The sequence below is a fragment of the Artemia sp. Qi Xiang Cuo genome, chromosome 9 (genome assembly GCF_049724085.1).
Source record: "Artemia sp. Qi Xiang Cuo chromosome 9, ASM4972408v1, whole genome shotgun sequence".
Taxonomy (NCBI): Eukaryota; Metazoa; Arthropoda; class Branchiopoda; order Anostraca; family Artemiidae; genus Artemia; species Artemia sp. Qi Xiang Cuo.
In genome coordinates, this window is record NC_142802.1 from 76,428,858 (window position 1) to 76,453,787 (window position 24,930).

At 35.7% G+C, this 24,930-nt stretch overlaps 1 protein-coding gene across 1 annotated transcript in view; it reads left to right on the top strand.

The window, feature by feature from the left end:
* Positions 1-24,930, top strand: part of LOC148949034 (uncharacterized) — a 55,449-nt gene that overhangs the window by 20,058 nt on the left and 10,461 nt on the right. The window contains exon 2 of the mRNA XM_089094188.1: positions 22,819-23,013. Coding sequence (XP_088950314.1) covers positions 22,828-23,013 — 186 coding nt within the window. The 5' untranslated portion in view covers positions 22,819-22,827. The remainder of the gene's footprint in view (positions 1-22,818; positions 23,014-24,930) is intronic.

Here is a 24,930-nt window from a genome sequence, read left to right on the forward strand (position 1 = left end):
ATATCGGCAAACTATTTTTCTTCGTTTTTTTATTATCCCCTCAATATATATATATTTTTCCAATATACACATCAAAAGAATTGCCTTTTAATGCTGATTTCGAATATGCATAATTCAATTTGCTTCCTACACCCATTTAAAAGTTACGTGGCCTTATTAATTTTATGAAATGAAGCCTAATTCGTTTTTACAAGTCTTGTCATTACACCGTTCGTGAAGTTTTATCTCGTATCGGAAACAAAATTTTTGCAGGAAGCTATGATGTCACTTCAGATCGGAGATAATACTTTAGCTTTAGAACGTGACAATAATAATTTTTACTGGCGATCTATACTTGAAGAAAAGCTTGATGTTTTTTATATGCTGATTATAAAAAGAAAATATATATATTTCTGGAGAGGCTTTTTACTCGTTTTATTTTTATTTAATATTTCTTTTTTGTTATGATAGTTTTATTCAAATATTAATCTGCTGGGGGCTGTGCTTATTCTGCCTTTCTCCGTTTCCTGGTCCGAGTTTTGGACCCCAAATTTTTGCTTTTCTTCTTTATAATATTTGCAAGTTTTTTCGTGGTCTCTATGATGTGGTTTACAAGGCTCTGAGTCCGAGTGCTGTTTTGTTGCCTCGTCAAATATCTTTAATCTTTGTTTCTCTTGATGTTTGGCCTTTTTCATAAGTGTTTTAGCTACTTGTGCTGCTGACAAAGGAACTTCTTGCTGCCCCTTTGGTTTCTTTACTGTTCTCCATAATTTTTCTTTTATAGAGGGTTTTCTTGACGATGGCCCATGTTTAGTTATATTGGTTTCTGTAGAAGAATTTTCAGTGTCACATTCTGTTAGCTCGCGTCTGGTAGATGGCTTTTGTTCCAAAAGCCATTTTTGCGTTAAGACTGTTGGTGAGTCTAATGTATGAAAATCAAATAATTCATTGGCTTCTTTCAATTTTTCTTCCTTTGTGAGTTTTATCATTGGTTTATCACATTTTAAACTTTTATGTTGTGTTTGATTTCCTTCATTGCTAGTATCTGATGAGCATCGAATATTACTTTTTTTCTCTTGTTCGTGGTGTAGAGTTTGTAGCCAAGACTGGGCTAAATACTCCTTCCACTCCTCCCAACTTTTGTGGTCATTAAAAAGGTCGTAAAATTCATATGGTCTTCTGATATATACTGGTGAAATCATGTCCTCTATTTCTTCTTCTGTGAAAGTATAGGCTCTGTTTTCCACTGTTTTGAAAAATATCCCTTTTTCTTTCTATTATGGTGTACTACTTCTTCCTTTTCCTTATACTGATGCTTTAGAACATATGTTAAGTTATTTGGTAGAATTTTTATAATCCTGTAGGGTCCATCCCATTTCGGTTTTAACTTTTTTGTTCCTTCCAGATTCATTTTGTAAACATAAACTAAATCTCCTAAACAGTAATTTGTCTTATTTTTGCTTGTTTGGTCATATTTTTCTTTTTGTTCTGTTTTCGCATCTTCCAGATTGTCTTTAACTTGTTCCATAGCTTTTTTCATTTGCATGATCATTTCTTGCTTATATTGGTCTAAGTTGTAATATATTCTTTCGTTTTGTATTTCATCTAATAAAATTCTGGGATCTCTTATATGTTGCAAAAAAAAGCGTTTCTTTTAAGGAACGTGAAAGAGCCGTATTTATTGCAAAGACTACAAGTGGTAAATGTTCATCCCAATTTTCAGTTTCCTCTCTTGCATGTATTCCCAGCATGTAAGCTAATTCCCTATGCTTACGTTCAACCTTCCCATTAGCTGCTGCCATGTAAGACGAGGTGAACCATCGTCTAACGTCCAGATATTCTGTAATTTCGTCTAATAATTTGGCTCTAAAACAAGGTCCATTGTCGCTAAGTAAAACTCTAGGGAAAATACCGTGTTCCAGAAATAGGCGATTGACCAAAACTTTCGCAATGGTTTTTGTCTTTTCATCTTTAATTGGAAAAGCGTATAAATAAGAGTTAAAATGGTCGACTATGGTTAGTACGCACCTGGTTCCTTTCCTAGAAACTGGTAAATTTCCTCCTGTTCCCCAAATGTCTATTGACATTAATTCTCCTACCCCTGAAGGGGTGGAGTATTGACCTAATTCAGCCCTAGGGGTCCTTGGTGGTGACTTTTGTTTGGCGCACTCTTGGCAGCTTTGTATGAAAAGCTTTGACTTTTGAGTACATTTTTGTAAGATCAAAATTTAGTTTCAATCTCCTCATATTTTCTGCTTCTCCCCTGTGACAGCCAATCGTCGCATGTGCAATCTGTAAAACTTCTCTCTCTAGAGATTTTGGAATTATTGGAATAATTTTAAAGTCATTTTTTCTATATTCTTGCGATGGTCTATGATATCTTACTAGAAGATTTCTACTTTCGTCAAGATCGAAATTATCTAAGTCATTTAAAAAATGTTTAAAGTGCTCTGGCAGTTCCGTTCCTTTTGATAAAAAGGATTTCGTTGCTAAACAAAAATCATCTTTATATGATAATCCGCAATATTTTCATTAGACAGTATTTCTGGCCCTTCCAGTTCGTTCTGGATGGTTATTACCAAATTTCATTCCGTATCTGGATTTCGTGACAAATAGTCTGGTAAAATGTTTGTACGGCCCTTTATATATATTGGGGTGTATGAATATGCTTGCAGACGTAGTATCCACCGAGTCAGCCGGGCTGAAGTATTTTGCATCGTATGTAGCCAAATTAGTGATTTTTGGTCTATGAGTAAAATGAATTTTTTTCCAAGTAAAAATCGGCGAAAATATTCTGTGAAAACTGCAACTGCTAAACACTCCCTTTCAACTGTCGAGTATTTTTTTCTGCTTCCGACAGTGACCTACTGGCATATTGAACTATTGATTCTACTCCTTCAGAATTTATGTTTAATAATATGGCTCCTATGCCGTACCCCGAAGCATCTGTTTGCAAACAGAAGTCTTGTGACAAATCTGGTAGTTTTAGTATTGGTGCCAGTAATAATTGCCTTTTTATTTCATTTAGCGCTTGTTTTGCTTCCGCTGGACATTCTAATTTATCTGATTTCTTCCAAAGGTTTGTCAAAGGTTGTGCTATTGTGTCATAATTTTTAATATATCGTCTGAAATAGCTTAACAAACCACAAACTGATCTGCATCTTTTTTTATCTTTAGGAGGCTGTAAATTTTCTATGACTGTAAATTTTTCTGGATTTGGTGAAATAGTACTTTGGTTTATCAGGTGTCCAAGAAAAACTAATTTTGGTACTACTATTTTTAACTTTTCTGGTTTTAATTATAAGCCTGCTTTTTCAAACTTTTCCAGTATTTTTCTAAGTCCGACCAAGTGGTCTTCCAGGTTTTCATTTCACAAAATTATATCACCTAAATAAGCCAAGGTATCTTTTTTTCCTTCCTGGTTAGTTATTCTTCAATACCAAATTCACTTATCAAAGAGCACACTTTGGAACAAAAAATAAGTCCAAAGGCATAAGTCCAAATGTGAACGTTTTTCCATCATCTAAGATTACTGTTGCCTTATGCTTTTTTTCTGTATCTAAAGCGATTTGCCAATATCCTGCTATTAAATCAAAACTAGTGTCATATTTTTTACCCCCTAACGAATCTAAAATCGTATCAATTCTTGGTAACTTCATAACGTCCTTAACCGTGACGGCATTTAGTGATCTAAAGTCTATACATAATCTCCAGGTGTTATCTCTTTTCCTGACTATTACTAGTGGAAAACACCAATCACTAATACTTTCTTTAATTATTCCCTGATGTTCCATTTCTTTTATTTGGCTTTCTAGCCATGGCTTTAAATGATAAGGTGTTTTATACGGTGATTTTTTGATTGGAGGGCCCTCTGTTGTTATCTTGTGCGTGATTAAGTGAGTTAATCCGTAATCCGCTTTGTGTCTTGCAAAAGTCCATTTAAAATCCCAAAGAATATTTTCCAACCTAGTTTTTACATTTTCCGGTAAATGTTTTAAATCAAATTGTTGCAAAAAATACGTTTTAGACATTCCATACTCTTCTTGTGGTTGCGGTTTTAATGGGGATAAAGGATTATTGCTTTTGAAGTCCATTATTAATCCCTGGCTACTTATAGATTTATTGTCCGAGCATTAAATATTTTTTGGTGGTCCAAGTTTTACCTTTTTCAGTTTTACTTTGTCATTACTTGTAATTGACATTTTTAACCATGTTATACTATTTTAATTTTTATAACTTGATTTTCCACGAAAATCATTGGATATTCTTTTATGGTGTACCCTCCTATCATGGCATCCATTGTTTTAACCTTTCCTACTTTTGTATTTAATGTCGCTAGAACTTGAGCTGTCGGTCCCCCTTCTATTGTGATTTTCCCGCTTATTTTTAGGTTATAATTCGAATCGTCGTTTTCGTTATCTGTTGTAACGCAATTTTACATATTAGGTCGATTTGCCTCGTTTATGTTTACTGTATCGGTTATGTTCTCCAAAGCGATCTCATATTTTCTGATGCATCTACGCCTAAAATCTAAGGAAATGGTAGCTGCTTACATAGAATCACTTTTACCGTTATTTCTATATCTCTTGTACTAAATATCAGTGGATATTCTCACAAAATTGTCAGCTTGTGCCCTGTCACTGATGTCAGGGTATTCTGGCATCTGCTTACGTAATTTTTGACACTAGGAGGAAACCTCTTAAAACTTCCTCTCGAATTAATGATTTAGATGCGCCTGTATCTAGTAAACATGGTAAATTTTGAAAACACTCAATTTTAAAACAACGCAGAATCGGTAGATTATTATTATTTGCATTTGTATCACAACATTCTAAACTATATAGGGGTCTTTGTAAGGAAACAGCTCTGTCGACCCTTACAGGCTGGTTTCTCCGTTTAAATGCCCACTGTTTGGCCAAAAGTTTCTGGGATTATCCCAGTTTTCTTCAGCGCTGCTACTTTGACCCTGGGTATTATTAACCGTTCGCCTCCTAGGCCTAAATTCAGGAATATTATTAGGTGTTTGCCAAGTATTATTTGTTCCCTGCCTTCCTAAATTTCTGTCCTCCTGCGTTCTGAATTGGTGTCTTGTCTTGTACGTCTGGGCTTCTTTGCGTATTCTATGCTAGCAATCTGCTGCATAGTGGTTTGGTTTGCTACAATAATAGCAATAAAGTTTTCTCATAAATTGTTTGTTTGTTTCCTTGTTATTTCTAAATATTTTTGATCTGTCCTTGTTGGTTCCCCAACTATCTGTCTTTGGTGGGGGAGGGTGCCCATATTTTCTATAGTTATTAGCTGTTAATCTCTCAAGGTCGTGGAGTCTGTCAGCTATTTCCCTAGACGGCGACCCTCGGCCTCCGTCGCGCCTTTTTGGTTCACGATTTGGCTCCTCAAAGATCACCCTTTTCTGTCCCCTTTCATATTTTATACTTTCTTGGGCTCCTGTGTTATTTATTGACATCTGGTCAAACTTTTTCATAGCCTCGTCAATTTTTACCTCTGTTTCGACTATTATTATAGCCTGCTCTAAATTTTCAGGTTTCCGCGACAATATTAGTCTTAATAACTTTTTTGGTAACCCTTGGGTAAAAGTAGGTAGTTGTACTTTCTGTACTGTCTCGTCATTTCCGCCGTTCTCTAATTGTAAACACACGGATCTACAAATTTTTTCCGCATATTCCCTGATACTATTTAAGGTATTGAATGTGACTACCTCTGTTCTTAACCTCTCGGAGATGCTTGTCTTTATGAATCTTGTTTTAAAAGATTAAATTAGAGTACTGATGTTCTTGGGCTCTTTTTCCTTAATTGCCTCAAAAAGTTCAAGGGCGCTTCCCTTTAATCTGGCTGCAACGCATTGCTCAGCGACCTTTTCCTAAAACTATTCAGTTAATTCGTCGAAAATTTTTAATTTTTCGATTAACTCATCTACATCTGAATTTCCTGTGTATTTTGTTATAATTTTTGCAAATTAAAGTACTGTTGATAAGGAAGTCATTTTTTCCTCTGGTAAAACCATCTTATTTCAATTTACTATTTTTATCTAGCCCTCTCGACCAAGTTTTTCTAATGGCTACCAGTTGTTTTGAAGTTGTATATTTATGGTATTTGGGTGGTGTTGTAGTGGTACAAACCCTTATTCTTCTTTTATAGGGGAGATATACTCTGGCCCTATGATAATTAAACTTTGGTAGCGCGCCATAGGCTATAACTGAACTAATAAGGCGTACCGACTGGGTGTGTTTAAGGGGCTAAAGATAGATTGTTGATATGTAGTCTAAAACAAAATACTTCTATTCAATCTATACATAATGATTACAAATATAGATATCCTATTGGGACTGCCTGCCCTGAGTAGACCACAAGTCTCAAAAACTACAATAATATATAATAAGTTACAGACACTTACAATGATCCGACAAAATCCCAAGGTATTTCTAATGAGAAAATAAACGGGCAGAGGTTCACCCGGCAAGTCAAAAGGTCTGCCTTCAGTCTCAAAAATCGGGGTATATATATGAAAAACTAACCACGTCCTTCCGGTGCATTGACACATTTAGCCAGGGAATTGGTTATTAAGCAAGTTCCCTCCAAGCCCACACATTCCACGATTTGTATCTTTATCTTAAAAAGTGGTATTATGAAACTTTGTTTTATCGTCTTAATATATTTTTACTCAATTAATAATTAACTAAATTAGAAAGCTTTACCACAATGCTTTTAAACTTTTGGTGACTATGGGGGGGTTTGAGCTCTTTAAGGGCTCAAAATGGAATTTACCCCATAAGAGATTATTGAATTATGAAAGAACATAAAAAAGGCATCAAGTGACATATCTATTTTCATCCTAACTAAATTATTTTGTTAAAATGCAAATTATCTGATCATAATACAATAAAAGTATTGCCATTAGATTCTGATTTTATGCTCTTTTTGAATTTCAAGTTTTCACTTGCAGCCCCACTGCCTCTGATGGTCCTAAGGATATATAGCCCTAATGAAATATACAGAACTAAAATAAAACAGTGGAATTGCAACTTTATTATATACCGCATGCTGGTGTGCAAACAGTTCCAAAGCTGCTAGTAAAAGAATTCCAAAAGCGGCTGACACTTAGCAGTACAAATTCTGTTTTGATAGCTTTGCTTTGAGCAAAAAGCATTTTATACATAAAAGTTGCAGAAAGGTAACAAATATAACTTACTATAGCTTGCAGTTAGAAATATCAATAGTTCTCTGAATCACAATTAACAATGTTATCTAATTCAGTAGCAAGCCATATACTAGCCATAAATATCATACTCCATAATTGTATATGTACCATTTTACCAAAAGTACTGTATCATATTTACTCTAATACTGCTAGTGGAGTATAGTATTCAAAATCTGAAGTATACTGTATATATTTTACTGCTGTTACTCTACGGATGGAGTTGTACACTCGAATGCTATTGGTATTAGGCTATAAAAATAATGCATATCCCACTGCATGTTTGATACTCATTGATTACTATACTATAATTATAAAAAGCATCATTTGATTTTCTGGGAGAAAATATTAATCGGCAGCCTGGCACTCACATGCTATAATGAAGCTGTTATGTTAATTCTGCCCTAATTTAATCCCTAAATTAAACAGAGAATTGCTGCTACACAGGACTGCCGCAAAGTCCCTGAAAGTTCCTAAAATCAAGTAAAGGTTTCTATTGGTCCCTTAAATTGATAAAGGTCCCTTAAGTCCCTTTTCTTGCCTTGGTTTAAATCTCCGTATCCTGAAGGCTGCCAATACCTGTGAGTATGGTTTTCAGTATTTTCGTTTCAATTGAGATTCTTGGAACCAGTTTTTGCTTGTCTAAGAAAGACAAAAGTTGTTGTTACATAGGCTATAGTGTTACTGTCTGGACAGAGCAGACAGACTAGTAACGGAAGGAGCGAGCCCCTTTGGCTCTGGAGTCAGTAGGCTAGCAGGCAGCAGGGTTTGGCTAACTTTGTTGATTACTTAGAAAACTTTTCTGGGTGTCACTATGTTACACACAGAGAATAAAAATGAGAGAACGGCTCCAAATACAAAATATGAAGGAGATGGTGTTAAAACCGTTTATTGGACACGCCAGAGCTAAAGATTGAAGTCAGAAATAATCAGATCAATTGATGACAGTGGTTTATGAATCTCTAAACTACTAGCGTTAAGTTGTGATGGTCCAATCGCGAACAAAAACTTCTCCAACTGATCGACAGTGAAAAATGTGAATTAACAGGTAGCAAAGGTTTCCTGGTTTGGTACCTGCAAGATGGTACACAATGCTTTTTGGAAGGGTTTGCAGGAAATTGGCAAGAATTGTTCCAATCTGATCAACAAAGTGTACTACTTTTTTAGTGGCTGAGCAACTAGACAAAAAGACTACAGGAAGATTCAAGAGAAAACTGGCGTTCTTAAGGCTTGCTGAAACACTTACCCACCAGATGGTAACAATAGGACCTGCCGCTTTGAATCTAAGGGAACAGGTGCCAGCTCTGTTCGAGTAGTTTGTTGTCTATATTGCAAAAATAACGTATTCTTATGAAGTCAAATGTGTACAAAGAGAACATCTGGCTGATCAAACAACCGACCATGAAAGCAGAGTGTCAGTTTGTGGTTGATCGTTCGAACCTTTTCACACGTTTCACCGAAAAGTTTCAACAAAAAGAGACCCTAGTGCATGAACTTTATAAAGAGCTGAATCTCCTGGTCTTGATATTGGCTGGACGAGTTTTAAAACCTGAAGCGCCCAAAGAACTTCGGGTAACTAACACTTCTAACCATTTGAAGATGAAAAGGACTTCGTGCCACTGCTACAGACAGCTGTGAGTGACGAGATTGTCGACTGTCTCGAGTCAGTAGATGAGCTTCCAAAACGCTCGTTCATGCAGCGTGTTTCAAAGTACTATTCTGCATCTGCAAGATATGTCTAAGGAAATACCCGGTATAGAATTTTGGTAGTTATTGAAAGCGTTTTGGTAGTTATTGAAATTCTCAGCAAAGAAAAAGCTTCAATGAATGAGCAAACTTTGAATGCACAATTGTTTGTGATAGATGGGTTGTGCAGATTTGGAGGACGTGCAGAAAATGTTGCTATCACTGAAGACTTGATAAAAGTGGCCAAATCCGCTAGAAAGAACCATGATCTGTACCTACAGCAGGAAAAAGCCTTGAAAGAAAAAACTGTGAAAGAGTGGCAGGATTTGGAGGCAAGAGGACAGTTTAACGAGCAGTAGCTCACAGAACCCTTTTTGAAAAGATAGACAATAGAGACTCTCGAAAAGTCTCTCAAAGAAAAAAAAGAAGTGCTTGGTTCCAAGGAACAGGCCGCAGACGAGTTGCTGAAGGAACCTCATACTTGGCTGGAAAAAGGCATTGAAAAAAAGTACATGGTCGAGCTACAGCTAGCACAGGCCATGATAGATGGAACTCTGTCGATGCGTACTGAACAAAAAAAAAGTAACTGCTACTCTTGAAACTGCTCAGCAGCAGTTAGATTCACAGAAACAGTTGCTGATCACATCTCTGTTCCAGCAGAAGGAAGTGCAAAAAATGGAAACAAATAGGTTGTGTGTTCTAGTTACTGTACCCTTATCTCTCTCATCAATTTTTTTGTATTAGAAAGTAAAGCGTTAAGAAAAAGAAGAAGAAAGAAGCTCCTCCCATGACATGATGATTCTCAGGTTGTTTGTTTCTTAATTATCACTTGGCCTCTGGTCATTGAAGATGTCTAAATGATTGTTCCCATTTTTTTCTTAGTCAAGTGTCATTTGCTGTTGTGTCATTGCTTTTTCTTTCAAAAGCTTTCTGAAAAATGAGTTTTAGGGTCCATTTTGCGTCCAGAATGGTGCCTTGAGAGATCCCTTTTTCGACTAAAAAGAGGTCCCTAAGTCCTTATTTTTTATCACTTGAACCTGTGGCAGCCCTGTGCTACATTGGAGTATGGCTGTTTCAGGCTACTAATCTTCCACGTTCCAGCTTTCCCAATATCTGCTTTAACTGTATGTACACCTTGATAGCTACCAGCCCTTTTAAGATCCTCTCAACTGACCAATAAACAGTTTTCAGTGAATTTGGCTGTTTGTGCGAGAACATATATTCACTTTCAGTTGAAGAGAAGTGGAGTAAGTAAAAACTTGTCCACAAGGACGAAGGATAACAATGACTTACAATAGATAACAATGTAAATTTTTACATAGCAACATTGAAACTCAATGAGATTTCAGTTTGAACATTTTAAAAAGCAGCAGCATGAAATGAGATACATCTCTTCTTGCAGGAGAGAAGAGATACATACATCTTGTGAGAAGAGATATTTCAGAAGAGATACATCACCTGGTAAAAAAAAGAATATAAAAATGGAAACAGCTCTTTTTTATTTTGTAGTTGTTCTTTTTTAGAGTTTTGGTTCCTGATTGGTTAAGTTACTTACAATTCATTACCACAAACTGTTTGATCAATCTTCAAACACAGATATCAGGCAGCAAAGTGAGAAATAAAGACTAACCGTTTGTAAAAAAAAAACAAGTCTGAAAATAATATAAATTTTATAAAATAAAACAATCTGGAAATAATAATCGAATTTTTACTTTTGGCTATAATATATAATCTTTTATGAGTCATGTTTTTGGGGTCGCTTCCATTTTAATAATCTATTCCCCAAATTTGAAAATAATCTATAGCTTAATTTTGTATCATTCAGAGGGGCAGAGGGGAGGGGCTGCAATTTTTACAGTAAGACAGTTATATTTAGGAAAAGTTTTAAATGGCAAATCCAATTCTACCAAAAAAATTTTCAATTATATTGTTTTTATCTCAGGATTAGCCTTCATGCAGGGTTAATAGTTGCTCAAGCATTAGAAGTTGTGGAGGTAGGCCTAGGTATTTGAAAAAAACTCTAACGACCTAATATTAGCAGATCATCTATTCTGTGAAATTTTTTTCACTTTCTTAACAACTTTCTTAGACCAAAAAAGATCCTAGACTGCATTTGAGTCACTCAATCAAACATGGACGCCCGGCAAAAATACTGCAGGGGGATGGCACAAAAGTAGCAATGGTGAGGAGAGGAGAAGGAGAGGAATATATTTAAGATAAAAAGTTATATGCAAAATATAATTACCGAAGAAAAAAGAAAAGTACTTAATTGTTACATACCAAATGAAGCAATATTTAACAAATTTTTACATGGTAAAGGTTCTGGCAAAAAGATCAATTCCTTTAATTGGTACTTATGTATTATACCGCCAATACTCAAGAAGTGAAGTTGGGTTAATCCTAATAAAAACACCAAAACATGATGAAAATATAATACTTTAGAAACACATTTCGGCTATATATTTGTACATTAGGGGGGGGGGGGGGGGTAACCTGACCTAAACTAGGCTAACTCCCACCCCCTGTAATGTGCAAATATGTAGCCCAAATTATATAATTAAAATGTATTCTGTCACCTGCCACTTGTTTTCTACTGAGCATAAGCTAATTGTTTCTTAATACAAACAGATAAAACTGGTTTGTTCTCTATTTTTACACAGCGTAAACTTGAGTGTTGGCAATATAATACATAAGTGCTCTTCAATCTATCACGCGTTCAATTATTATGTATTTAAGATTAATATATTATGTCCAAAACCCAGAGTAAAAGAAAATAAGACAGAAAATAAGAAAATTGCTAAAAATAGCAATTTAAATAAAATTTAAAATAGCAAAAAAAACGAAATTTAAACTCACGGTCCAGCTGTCTAAAATAAGCCTCTGCATCAATGCACAGAATTACACTGAACGTAAACATGTTCAATTGAAATTCTTTACTACAAGTCACACAATAATATCTGATGAAATGGTATAGTCTTATAAACATCATGCTTTAACTAGCATAGGAAGAAAGGTCAGTAATTCAATAATCTATGTCTGGTTTTGATGTGTAGTAAATAATTGAGATAAAAACTTTGGAAAGTAGTGAAAAAATTATGTCAAGTTAAGTGAAAGTGATATTTGCTAGGGTGGATTGTCACTAGTGATAAATCACTAGGGGTGGTAACGCTGAACGAAATGGGATTTTTGGGGAACCAGTTTTTTTTTCGAGAAGACAGATTTTAGGGGAAGTCTCCAAAAATTTGGGGATAGTGGAAGCATTAGTATTTGCAGACAAAATTTGTGAACAAATCTTGCTAGGCCATGAAATCTGCTAAATAGCATTGCTACTATGCTACCCTACTTTTTGCACAGCAGAGCACAACTTGTGTTTTGACAGCTTATCTTTGATCAAAAAGTATTTTTATATGTAAAAATCTTATTTTCAGACAATATATGCCAATGAATGTGAAAACTGGCAAGTGGCATTGCTACTTTGCTACCTCACTTTTTGCATGGCGGATAGAATGTTTCTGTTAATCAGATTATCATGTTTACTTCCATTTTTACCCACATTTTAAAAATATTTCAAATAATATTTTACGCTCAATTCTATTGTAGGCACAAAGGTGAAACTGGCTTTCACTTTATTTAATTAAGATGTTTTATTCCAAGGGACCTCTAATCTAGGATATTTCCTGAGCAAAGTTGTAGATGAGCTAAGTCAGATAAAACTTCCAGAAATAAATCCAAGGCCTAGAATATACTCTAGAAATTTGTTGTCAATCTACTATCTACTCTTCCCTTATTTCCAGGACTTACAAGGTTGCATAGAAGACAGCTCTGTAGCCTATCTACTGTTTGTCAAAAATTTTTATTTATAGGCACATAATCTCTTTTTCTTTGACTCTAGGTCTTAAAAACAGAAGTCCTATCATCTCAGCATGTTTATTTTGTATCGAACTTCAACAAAAATTTAAAACCATATAAATTAATATTGAATAAAAGTAAGAAGCTGAAAATTGTGACATTAATTGTGACAACACCTTTACGGGCAGCTAAAGCGAAGGCCATTGCTAAATCATCTGAAGTAATCAAAATCCAAAAACGTGTCAACAATGAAAATGAAGAGCAAAGACCCTGGCAGTTAGATGATATGCGAAAATGACAATTATAGCGTGTCAGAAATGAAAATGAAGAGCAAAGACACACGTGGCGGCGGCTTGCCAAAAATGAAAATGAAGAGCAAACACACACGCGGTTAGAAGATATGCCACACCAATCATGTGAGCAAGTCAAAATTGAATATGAAAAGCAAAAACACACGCGGTTAGAAGACTTGGGAAACTGAGAATGTGAGCAATTCAAAAATGAAAATGAAGACCAACCTGGACAACAAAAATCAAAACGTGACAAAATTGAAAATGATAGCGATGATGATTGGGTTTGGGATTTTGACATGGATAAGGACATCAATGCCTACCACACCTTTGTTTAAAAAAAAACATAGGTGCGGTGATAAGTATCTCATAATGACGAAAGACAAGCGGAGGTCAAAGGAACCATACAAAATGAAAACTATGAACAATTAAAAGAAACAAAGGTCTGGCTATAAAAGACAAGGGTCCATTTGGACGTCATGTCATCAAGAAAAGGCTCAAATTGTCTGTTTTGAGAAGACAAGCGACAATGAGCATCCATATATAGAAGCCTGCTGCTTGCCGGGATGCTGGATTTGATTTTGCTTAAAAATTTAATATATAGATGGGGCCCCACAAAAAATTTCAATCGGGCCCCACACCTAGTCGATTTGGCCTTCCTTCAAAGTTTTATTGATCTATTTTAACTACTTTTCTAAGATTATTAGTTCTGCAGGATCTAGGGGTTTTCCTGGAAATAGCTCTGTTCCTCTGGAAAGGTTTTTATAGCAATAATCCATTTTTCCTTGGAGATCTTGCCACACTAGCTCCAGAACGGAAGACTTGTTGTGGTTTGCATCATTCATCCTATCCACTACTATGATTTTGAGGACACCGTAGTGTTAATTAACACAGGGCAATCTCCTACCATCCAATAAGTTGGCCCCATTGACTGTGGTATGCTGGCTCCAGAAAAGAAGAGCTGTTGTAGATAGCATCATGCAGGGTATTTACTACTATGATTCTCAAGACAAAGCTGAATTTGTCAACATAGAATAAGTTCTAGTCATCCAATTGGTTGGCTTCAGAATAAGGAGTTGCCTTTAAATAAGGTCGTTGATAATGTTTGCCATTGTCCTCAATCATCTTATTCCCATGACACAGTCCACCTTTTACCCCCATGTCTTCTTTCTTTTTTGGTCTAGAACAAGGTAACATGTATGCAAAGCAGTAGAGTTAATCTTTGCATTGGAGGAAGGGGAAGGTTTTAGCCCCTGCATACGTACATGCCTAATCCAAAGCCTACATAAATGTTACATCTAAGAATCCGACATTTCTTCCCTCTAAGAATCTGACAACCGAGCAGAAATTAATATGAGCAGGGTTGAAAACCCATATGCTTTCTAAAAGCCAGAATATAATTTGTACTTTACTGAAAATTCTTTACTGAAAATTCAATTCTTTGAAATGTTTTCACTTTTATAACTAAGAAATCAAAAATTAATTAAGATTTTAAAGAATAAATATCAGCCTATGTATATTAAACTGACAATGCACATTCATTTGAATTTTTTAATTAGTATGATGTAAAGAGGGGGGGCTGATTGCCCTCCAATCACTTTTGACTCTTAAGTGGGCACTAGAACTTTTAATTTTCAATCAAATTAGCTCCTTTTAAATATCAATGATATTGCTGGTTATGACAGAGCATCACTCTTTATATCCTTATGAGTCCTACGGTGCTTATATGTACCTTTAATACTCGCAAACTTACAATTGCTCCGTTTGGCTTGAACTCTTCCTACGCGTTCCCTAAAAGTTTCTCTCTATTGCCATTAGTGTCGTCGGCTAAGCCAATTAAGTAAGCGCTATATTGCGTACGCGCGCAGTGTCTTCTGCCTTGACCGGTACCCACCATCAGTGAGGGTATGGATGTGAAGTTTTTAGAGAATATTTCTGTTTTACGGATGATAACCTGCCATCCGTATGCAGGTTGTCAAAAGTGCACATTAGCAATATCTTAGGAACAGTTTCACACGTTGAACTAACCAAAAGACAATATTTGCATCATAATACTAATGCTTCTACACCTACAACTGCTTCTGCTATTACTGTTACTACTATTAACTGTACTGCTACTATTATATTTGCTGGTGCTACTACTACAACTACTAAACCTAAGGGTATTAAGGCTAAAATTTTGGGCAATATTGTAACTATATTGAAATAAATCGGAACACACATGCCCATATAGGTTGTCAAGAGGACGTATCAGTAATGCTTCAGGACCGATTGATGGTATTAAGTTAAAAATTTCACCGTGTGTTCAAGCGGATGTTGAAAAAAGGTGCTATTTGCATACTGCTACTACTGTTGCTGCTACTATTGCTATGCATAATTACGGAACCTTTCAACAATGTTGAAACAATTGATGTCTCAAAACTTCGCTTGGATATTTGTTAGTGGAGGGGGGGGGTTCTCTCTAATCACTTTGACTCTTAAAAAGGCGCTATAACTTCCAATTTAAAATCAAATATAACCCATCTGAATTTAACACGACCACCCATTCCATAAAGTCTTATATCTCCCCAGAACGTAACTTAAAGCCCTTGCCCCACGGCTCCGGGGGTTTTTACCAACCCTGGAAGCATTGTTGTATGTTCTTTTGACTATTCTAAACAAAATTTCCATCGCACAATATCAATCAGATGCATTTGATGAAAAGATGGGTAGTTGGGTGGGGGGGGGGGTGCTACTTGACCTCCATCACTAGTGACTCTTAAAAGGGAACCAGTACTTCCAATTTCAGCCAAATGAGCCACCTCTAAACCTTATACAGCCATCCCTTTCATAATGACCTTGAATTCCCCAGGGGCATAACTTACAACCCTCGTCCTCAGGCTCTGGTGGTTTGTATCAACCTCAAAAGCCTTGTTATATGATATTTGGACTATTTTGAATAAAAGGACTATCTCAAAATACCTATTGGATACATCTCAGACAAACACGACGTGTTTGTGTGTGTGTGGGGGGGGGTAGCTGCACTTTGATCACTTTGACTCTTAAAAATAGCACTAGAGCGTCTGATTACAAGTCCAATGAGCCCCCTCTGAAGTTTATATAGCCACGCTTTCTATAAAAAAAAAACTTAGCATGCCCCAGGGCATAACTTACAAAATTCGCCCAGAGGGCTGGTGGGGTTTGTTATCCTCAAAGACATAATTTCCAGACCTTTCAAATACGTTGAACAAAATGGCTTTCTCAAAATTTTAGTTGGAAGTTTTTTGGGAAATGATGGGCTTGGGGGGGGGTCATTTGCCCTTTGACCGCTTTCGACTAATAAAAAAGGCAATCGTCCTCTCGATTTCCAATCGAATGTGCCCTTTTTGAAGCTTCTTCGACAAAACTTTCTATAAAAGCCTTATATGTCCCAAGGGTATAACTTACTACCCTTGTCATTAGGGCTATAGGGGGAGGGGGGGTGTCATCCTCAAAGACATAATTTCCAGACCTTTCAACTACGTTGAACAAAACGGCCATATCAAAATGTTGATCGGAAATGTTTTGGGAAATAATGGGCGTGGGGGGGGGAGTGATTCTCCCTCCGATTACTTTCGATAGCCATCTCAATTTTCAATCGAGTGAGTCCTTTTTGAAGTTTTACGGAAAAGCTTTCTATACAGAACCTTATAATGTCCCCAAAGCATAACTTACCACTTTAGCCCTGAGGGCTTTGGAGGTGGGGGTTGTCATACTCAAAGACGTAATTTCCGGACCCTCCAATTTCGTTCAACAAAATGGCTATATCAAAATGTTCATCGCTGCCTATTATCGCTCTTTACTAAGGCAGCGCTATTGCGCTGCCTATTATTATGGCAGGCCAGTGTTGTTCAAGAAATTATCATCTCAGGGGATTGAGTTGAAATCTTCAGGGATTTTTGAGAAGCCAAGCGGACCTTGGATTTTGAGTTTGGAGGAGGGGCGACGGGGAACCGAAAGAAACTATGTATTCTGGTTATCAAAATGACATATCTGTAACATCTTGAGAACAACCTGTGAGGATTGCCTAGAAAGTTTTACAGTGTTGGTGAGAGCTTTGAGGCGAGAGGCCCTCATGCTTTGTGTTTAGAGTAAGGACATATTCGGAGGAGGGGGAGGGTTCCGACGTGCCTTGAAGTTTTCGACCTATTAGCCCAAGTAGACCTTTACGGTGAAGCTGTGAAGTAAATTAAAAGGCAGAATATTAACTCAAGCTATCAAAATAGCGTGAATGCAACATCTCAGGGACGACTAAGGGGTAGAGTTAAGGCTTTTTATGGAGCATTTTTGGAGGGCAAGGGGACTCAAATATCGTATTTTGGGATAGCGGTAAGGATGCAAAAACATTTTATATGCTGTTTTTGTTCGAAAAAGGATGAAGAATTGTTATCGAAAGCTTGAAACAAATATACGTAAGCTAGTGGTCAATGGAACCCTTGTGCATAGAAAAAAAAATTGAAAGAAGCTGTTTCGCCCGGAATTTGGCCCATTTTTTTCTGACTACCTATGACTCGTAACACTTTCGTTCAGGCCAGTTGCTTAATTTTGAGTGTTTTGATCATTCCAGAACAAACGAATAAAAAATTTGAGATTTACAAAAACTGGGTCTTGTGTTTCGTCTCTCCAATCAGCTTTAAAATGACGTTTATAAGTTTTCTTGGCCTGGAAGGCCCTTATACAGGAAGCAGGTTTTTCGGCATTGGTTTGTAATGCCATGAAACAGACTGCATTTTTTTTTTTTTTTTTTTTTTTTTTTTTTTTTTTTTTTATCGTCTTTGATAGGTTTGTAACTTACAGGGCATGTAGACAGGGCCAGATAGACCTGGATGAAACTAAAATATTCTTCAGAATTGTGGTATCTGTTGGATGTTGTATCTGGATTGGCTATAAAACTATAGTGCCATTTGCGCTTTACTGAAAACAAAATGTATTTCAGATATTATATCGTTTACAATTTAATATCTAAAAATAAAAAATTGCCGACATTTCCAGAAATTAATATCAGTATACATTAAACATTCAGTTACTTAGTTACTTTCATTAGTTTTTCCTACTTTTTCATTAGTTTATTTATTTACTCGGTCTTGTAAAGTTTTTACATTTTTATGTATTCATTAAAAAACTTCTCGAAAAAGAAGTTTTTTAAAGAATAGTAAAGAGCCATATTAAAATTAAGACCAGTAAAAATAAATTCCTATGATAATTCAAACTCAAAACGACCGGAAATTGCCTCTAAAGAATAAATGAAACCCAAAACGAATAGTAATTAGATAAAATGATCTTAGCAAACAAACATACAACAGGTACTAATATACATCAGTAAATGAATCTGAAAACGATTATAACTTAAATTGAATATTCAAATCAAACTTAAAACGATGGAAAATCACTAAAAACAAGAGTTTGGCTACTGTCCCCTTCCCTAACTGTATAAGTCTAAAGCCTTCTGCGTCATCTGCGTTTTATTGAAAATTATATGTCTTGAACAGTCCTTGGAAAAACTAATAAAATTAAAGTGAATATTTGACGAGTAATGATATTAATTAATGAAAGCTCAGCAGTTCAAGATTTTACTTCACTGTAATTTTTATTTTCAATTATGTAACTGCAAAAGGAAATATTTGTAATATGATTCGTTTTCAGTTTTGCACTTTACTGAAAACGAATTATGTTACAAATATTTTTTTTTGTACTTACAACATTGAAAACAAAAATAAAATTATAACAAAATAAAATTTTAAACTGCTGAGATTTCAGCAATTGATTTCATTATATATCCAATGTTCAGTTTCATTTTATTTGTTCTTTCCAATGACTTGTTGAGATACATACAGTTTTCAGACTAATCATATTACAAATATTTTATTTTGTTCTTATTGCAACACTGAAAATAAAAATTAAAGTTACAGTAAAATAAAATGTTGAACTGATGAGCTTACAGCAATTAATATCATTATATATTAAATACTCAGTTTAATTTTATTAGTTCTTTCAAGACTGTTCAAGGCACATAGTTTTCAGTAAAGCGCCAATGACGCAATAGTTTTTAGACTTTTACAGTTAGTGAGGGGGTAGTACCTAAACTCTTGTTTTTAGTAATTTTTGTTCGTTTTAAGCTTGCTTTGCATATTCAATTTAAGTTTTGCTCGTTTTAAGATTTATTTATTCATTTATATTAGTAACTGTTTGTTTTCACATATATTAGTAGTTGTTTGCTTATTTGCTATTATTGTTTATTTAATTTCTGTTTGTTTTAGGTCTCATTTATTCTTTAATAGTATTTTCTGGTCGTTTTGAGTTTGAATTATTATTGGAATTTATTCCTGCTGATCTTAAGTTTCATTAAATAAAAAAAAAAAAAACAAGTTTTTTCAACTGAAAGTAAGGAGCAACATTAAAACGAATAGAAATTATTACGTATATGAGGGGGTTCGCCCTCTAGTCAATACTTCGCTCTTTACGCTAAAGTTCGAATTTGGTTCGAATCACAAATCCCTGAATCACAAGGGTGTTTAATTAGAATAGATAGCTCTTTTGAAAGTACCAAAAAAATTTAGCGTAAAGAGCGAGGTATTGACTAGGGGGTGAACCCTCTCATATACATAATAATTTCTGTTCGTTTTTATTTTTAATGTTGCTCCTTACTTTCAGTTGAAAAAATATGTTTTTTTTCTTATCGTTTTCTAAATAACACTGGGAAATCCGGCACCCCCTTCATAGAAATGTCCCTTCCTCCAAGGAAACACTCTCCATGAAAAGATCCTCCCACTGAATCCCCTCCTACGACCCCCCTCCCCCTGAAAAAAGCCTCCTGAAAACGTCTGTATACTTCCCAATAACCAATACTATATGCAAATAATGGGTAAAGTTCATAACTTGCAGCAAAGCAAAGTTCATAACCCTTCCCCCGGGAAATGTGGGGGACTAAGTCATCTTCAAAGACATATTAATTAAATTTTTGACTATGCTGAATAAAATTTTGATTGGGTGAATCTGGGAAAAATGAGCGTGGGAGGGGGCCAAGTTGCCATCCAATTTTTTTGGTCACTTAAGAAGGGCACTAGAACTTTTAATTTCCGTTCGAATGAGCCCTCTCTCGATATTCTAGGACTATTGGATTGATTGATACGATGACCCCTGGAAAAAAAATAAAATAAATAAACACGCATTCGTAATCGTCCTTCAGGCAAAAAACTCAAAAGTCTCCAAATTTGCAGATAGAAACTTAAAATTCCAACAGTAAAATCTTCTGTTGCGATCAATATGATGGTTTGATTTCCATTGTGACACTTAGAGGGTGTTTCCCCCTTTTTATGAAAATAAGGCACATTTTTTCAGGCTCGTAACTTTTGATGGGTAAGACTAAATTTCGTGAAGCTTATATATTTGAAATGAGCATAAAATTCCGATTCTTTTGATGTATCTATTGGTATCAAAATTCCGTTTTTATAGTTTTGGTTACAATTGAGCCGGGTTGCTCCTTACTTACAGTTCGTTACCACGAACTGTTTGATATGGCCTTTATTTTTCTTTGAAAAACTTATTTTTCGGATTCTTTTTTTTTATTAAATTTTTTCCCTTTTTTATTGCCAAAGTTTTGGGTTTTGGTTAATATAATTTTTTAAATTACCTTAAGCATTCCCTGAAGGTTCAAGCACTATTCAATATACCCTGAAAGTTTTCACTTAATGCCCTCAGCCGTTCCTGAGATATTGCTGATGCACGCCCTTTTGACAATCAGCATGCACATGTTGTGTTTTGATTTTGTTCAATATCCCCTAACATTCTTTGAAAGTAGTCACAAGTAAATATAGTACCAGTTGCCAGCATTCACAGTCACAGTTGCCCTCCCTCCCATAAGAACCTTATATGCCCCCGGAGCTTAACTTACAGCCCTTGCTCCCGGGCTGTGAGTGGTTGCGTTGACCCCGGAGTTTTTGTTACCTTATCTTTGGAATATTTTGAATTTTAGTGCCATCTCAAACTTTTGATCGGATACATTTGGTGAAAAGAGGGCTTGGAAGAGAGGGGGGCTAGTTGCCCTCTATTCACTTTCGACTCTTAAAAAGGGAACTAGAAGTTTCAATTTCCAATCAAATGAGACTTCTCCAAAGTTTATTCGACCATTCTTTCAATAGAAACCCTATATGCCCCCGGGTTATAGCTTACAGTCCTTGTCCCCGGCTCTGTTGGGTTGTGTCAACCCCGGAGGCATTGTCATATGATCTTTGAACAATTTTGAACAAAATGACAATCTCAAAATTCCGATCCTATGCATTTTGGGAAAAGAAGGTGTTGGGGGTAACTTGCCGTTCGATCACTTTTGACTCTTAAGAAGGGAACTGCAACGTTCAATTTCCAATCTAATGAGGTTCCTCCGAAGTTTATGCGACCTCCCTTTCCATAAAAAACTTAAGGTACCCTCGGGGCATAACTTACAACCCTTGCCTCCGGGTTCTGGGGTGCTATGTCAACCCCAGAAGCATTGTTATATGATCTTTGGACCATTTTGAACAAAATAGCTATCTCAATATTTTGATCAGATTTATTTGGGGAAAAGAGGGTTGGGGGGGGGCTGTTGCCTTCTGATCACTTTTTACTCCTAAAAAGAGAACTAAAACTTTCACTTCCCAATCAAATGAGCCTCCTCCAAAGTTTATTTAACCACCCCTTTCATAAAAACCTTATATACCCCCGGCGTATAACCTACAATCCTTGCCCCTTATGTTTGGGGGGTTGTATTAACCCCAGAGGTATTGTTATATGATCTTTGGAACTATTTTTAACATAATGGCTATCTCAAAAATTTGATCGGATGCATTTGAGGAAAAAGAAGGCTAGTGGGGAGGCTAGTTGCCCTCTGATCACTTTTGACTCTTAAAAAGGGAACTAGAACTTTAAATTTCGAATCAAATGAGCCTCCTCCAAATTTTATAAGACCACCCTTGTACAAAGAACCTGTGCCCCGGGGCATAACTTACAACACTTGTCCCCGGGCTCTTGGGGGTTGTGTCGACCCCGGAGTTTTTGTTGCCTGACCTTTGGAATATTTTGAACAAAATGGCTTCCTCAAAATTTTGATCGGATGCATTTGGAGAAAAGAGGGCCTGGGGACGGGCTAGTTTCCCTCTGATCAATTTTGACTCTTAAAAAGGACACTAGAACTGTGAATTTCCAATCAAACGAGCCCCCTCCGAAGTTAGTACTACCACCCTTTCCATATGAAGTGCCTCTGGAAAAAAAAACCTTAAAAAATTGAAACCTTTTTGCCTTTACTATAGGGCAACGCCGTGGAAATGACATTAAAGCCTTTAGGGGGCAGTAGCCCATTCCTGTTTGTGGTATTTCTGTATGTTTTAAGATTAACTTGATTCTACCCTTTGATGTCTGTTTGTTTTCGAATTATTTTGTTCATCTGTACCAGTATCTGTTATTTTTATGTTTGATGTGATTATCTATTTAAACTTCTGTTTGTTTTGGATTTTATTGATTTATTGATATTAATTTATATTCGTTTTAAGTTCATATTATTATAGTACTTTGTTTCTCTTCGTCTTAGATTTTAGTACGGCCCTTTATATTTCTTAGAAAAACTTCTTTTTTGAAAAATGTTTTCAGACAATATTTAAAATTGGCTTATACATTTCTCACATCTATGTCAGACGAAAGTATTTTCTCTCTTTGTGAATTGCATTGAAATTTGGATATATAGCAGATATTTATAGGCAGAGTAGATTTTTGTTTCTTTTCTTGGTTTCTGACGTTACTCTACTCTTTTTTTAGGAATAGAATATGAATCGAGGAATAGGAAGAGGTCGCTTTCGTCAAACTCAAACTTCAACACCATTTGAACCTCCAAGTCTCTATCCTCCGTTAGAATTTTCAGCAGGTTTTCCAAAAATCGACCACAACTGGATACAACTTGTTGACGCAAAAAAAGAAATAGAATTGAGGTTTGATGTCAACCAGAGACCGAAAGTTAGTTTTTATTTGATGTACTTATTATAATGTTATAATTATATTTATATGAATCGCTGAGATCTTGTTTGCCCAACTCCCTGGTTTCCCCTTGGATCGTCAGCTACAGTCCTGGGAGTTAATTTCAGTGCCGACTGCTCATTTAGTACTCATGTTCCAGGGCTAGTCCAGAAAGGCAACGGTGCACTACGTTGTTTGATTTCATTTCGCCACTTGGGTTTCCCCGTAAATCAGCTGAAAACGGCATATTTAACGTACACACATCCCATTTTAGAATATGCACGTCCTGTTTGGGGGCCTCAGGTTCATAACATTAAATATCTATGTGATGATGTGGAAGGAGACCAAAAAAGAGCAGTTAAAATCATCCATGGAGAAAAATTTGTAGCTTATAAGTCTGCTCTTGAGTCTTTAAAGATTGAGACTCTTAGAGATAGTAGGTTTCAGTTGAAAATGCGTTTTGGGCAATTTCTCCTTGCTAGCCCCAAGCACCGACATTTTTTATCCCCTGCTGGCAACTCAGTAGTTAATACCAGAAAGAAGAACAAATTAGTGCCAGTGCCTTGTAGAACTCATCCATTTAACAATTCATTTGTGCTGTTTTTTACGAGTGCCTATAACAAAATGCCTTAGGACTAGGTTTGTAAATGATAGCGACATTTAGTTTGTGATATTTAGTTGTGATTTCTGATTTCTTATTTATTTTATTATGTTATCTTTAAACAGACACTACAAGCTCTGATATGTCTGAACACGTCGTTTGAGTTGCTTAAACTTTCAGGACTTAAAACATTCGCTTCTTGAATGAAATATAATACACAGAATATTGAAAACAAAGGGAAACTACTCAGGGTTGTCAGTTCAGCCAAAATGCCGAAATATGTAGAATCACTCAAATCGGCCTAAAATACTCTTAAAGCTGAATTATATATTAATTAGTCAATAAATGTAATACTTAGTTGCTTATAGTTCTTCGTCTGGAGGGGTATAAGGCAGCAACAGTAGACCAAAATCTTTTTGTCAGAAAATCTTCGAGTTGTCCTCCTTGCAGGACAGATTAATAATCCATAGCTCGTTGACGGGTAACGGACTCCCTCTTTATTTTCAAGTGAATGACCATGCGCGTTACGTATTACGTGTCAATCACTCTTCAGTCACAATGCTAGACTGGAATTAGGAAATCAATGATTAAGGTTGTCTATCACCCTATCATTACTTATCTTATAATTCAATGAAACATCTTATATGTTAGCCATGCTTAAAATAAATATGTTTGTACCTTTATTGTGGAAATTGGTGAATAATGAATCTGATATCTCAACTGAAAAATTGTATTGCTCTCATTTGTAGGCGCTAGTTTATATTTAATGGTGTATCCTCAGCGGAAAGGTTTCAGAATATAAGGGAGTATTACCCAAATCCATACAAATTATACCGTTAGATTTGTCAAACCAAAAAGTTTTTCGAACTTTTGAAGGGCAAATTAAAAAAAAAGATGATCAGAGATGAACGGGCTTTTTTTTTTTTTTTTTTTTTTTTTTTTTTTTTTTTTTTTTTTTTTTTTATAGGCAGTGGCATGTGGTTGTGTTCCAAGGATAAGACATTTGAACAACCGAGGATACGAATACTTTTTGAGCATATAATAAGTATAGAATATCCATTTTTATAGGGACTGTGTTATCCTTGTGAAGATGAGATTAAACCTTCCCCAAGGAAAATCCTGGCTACATCTCTGCCTGTCATTGGCGCTCAGCAACTCGTCAATTTCGCGCACAAGATTTAATTGTAATACGAAACAAAACTACAAAAAACAAATTGCAGAATAAAACTGTAATTGCCTCAAACTACAGTTCTCTGTCTAGTCTATTCTAGCCTATCTAGTCAAATTGTGCTATAAAATCGAGTCTATAAAAATAC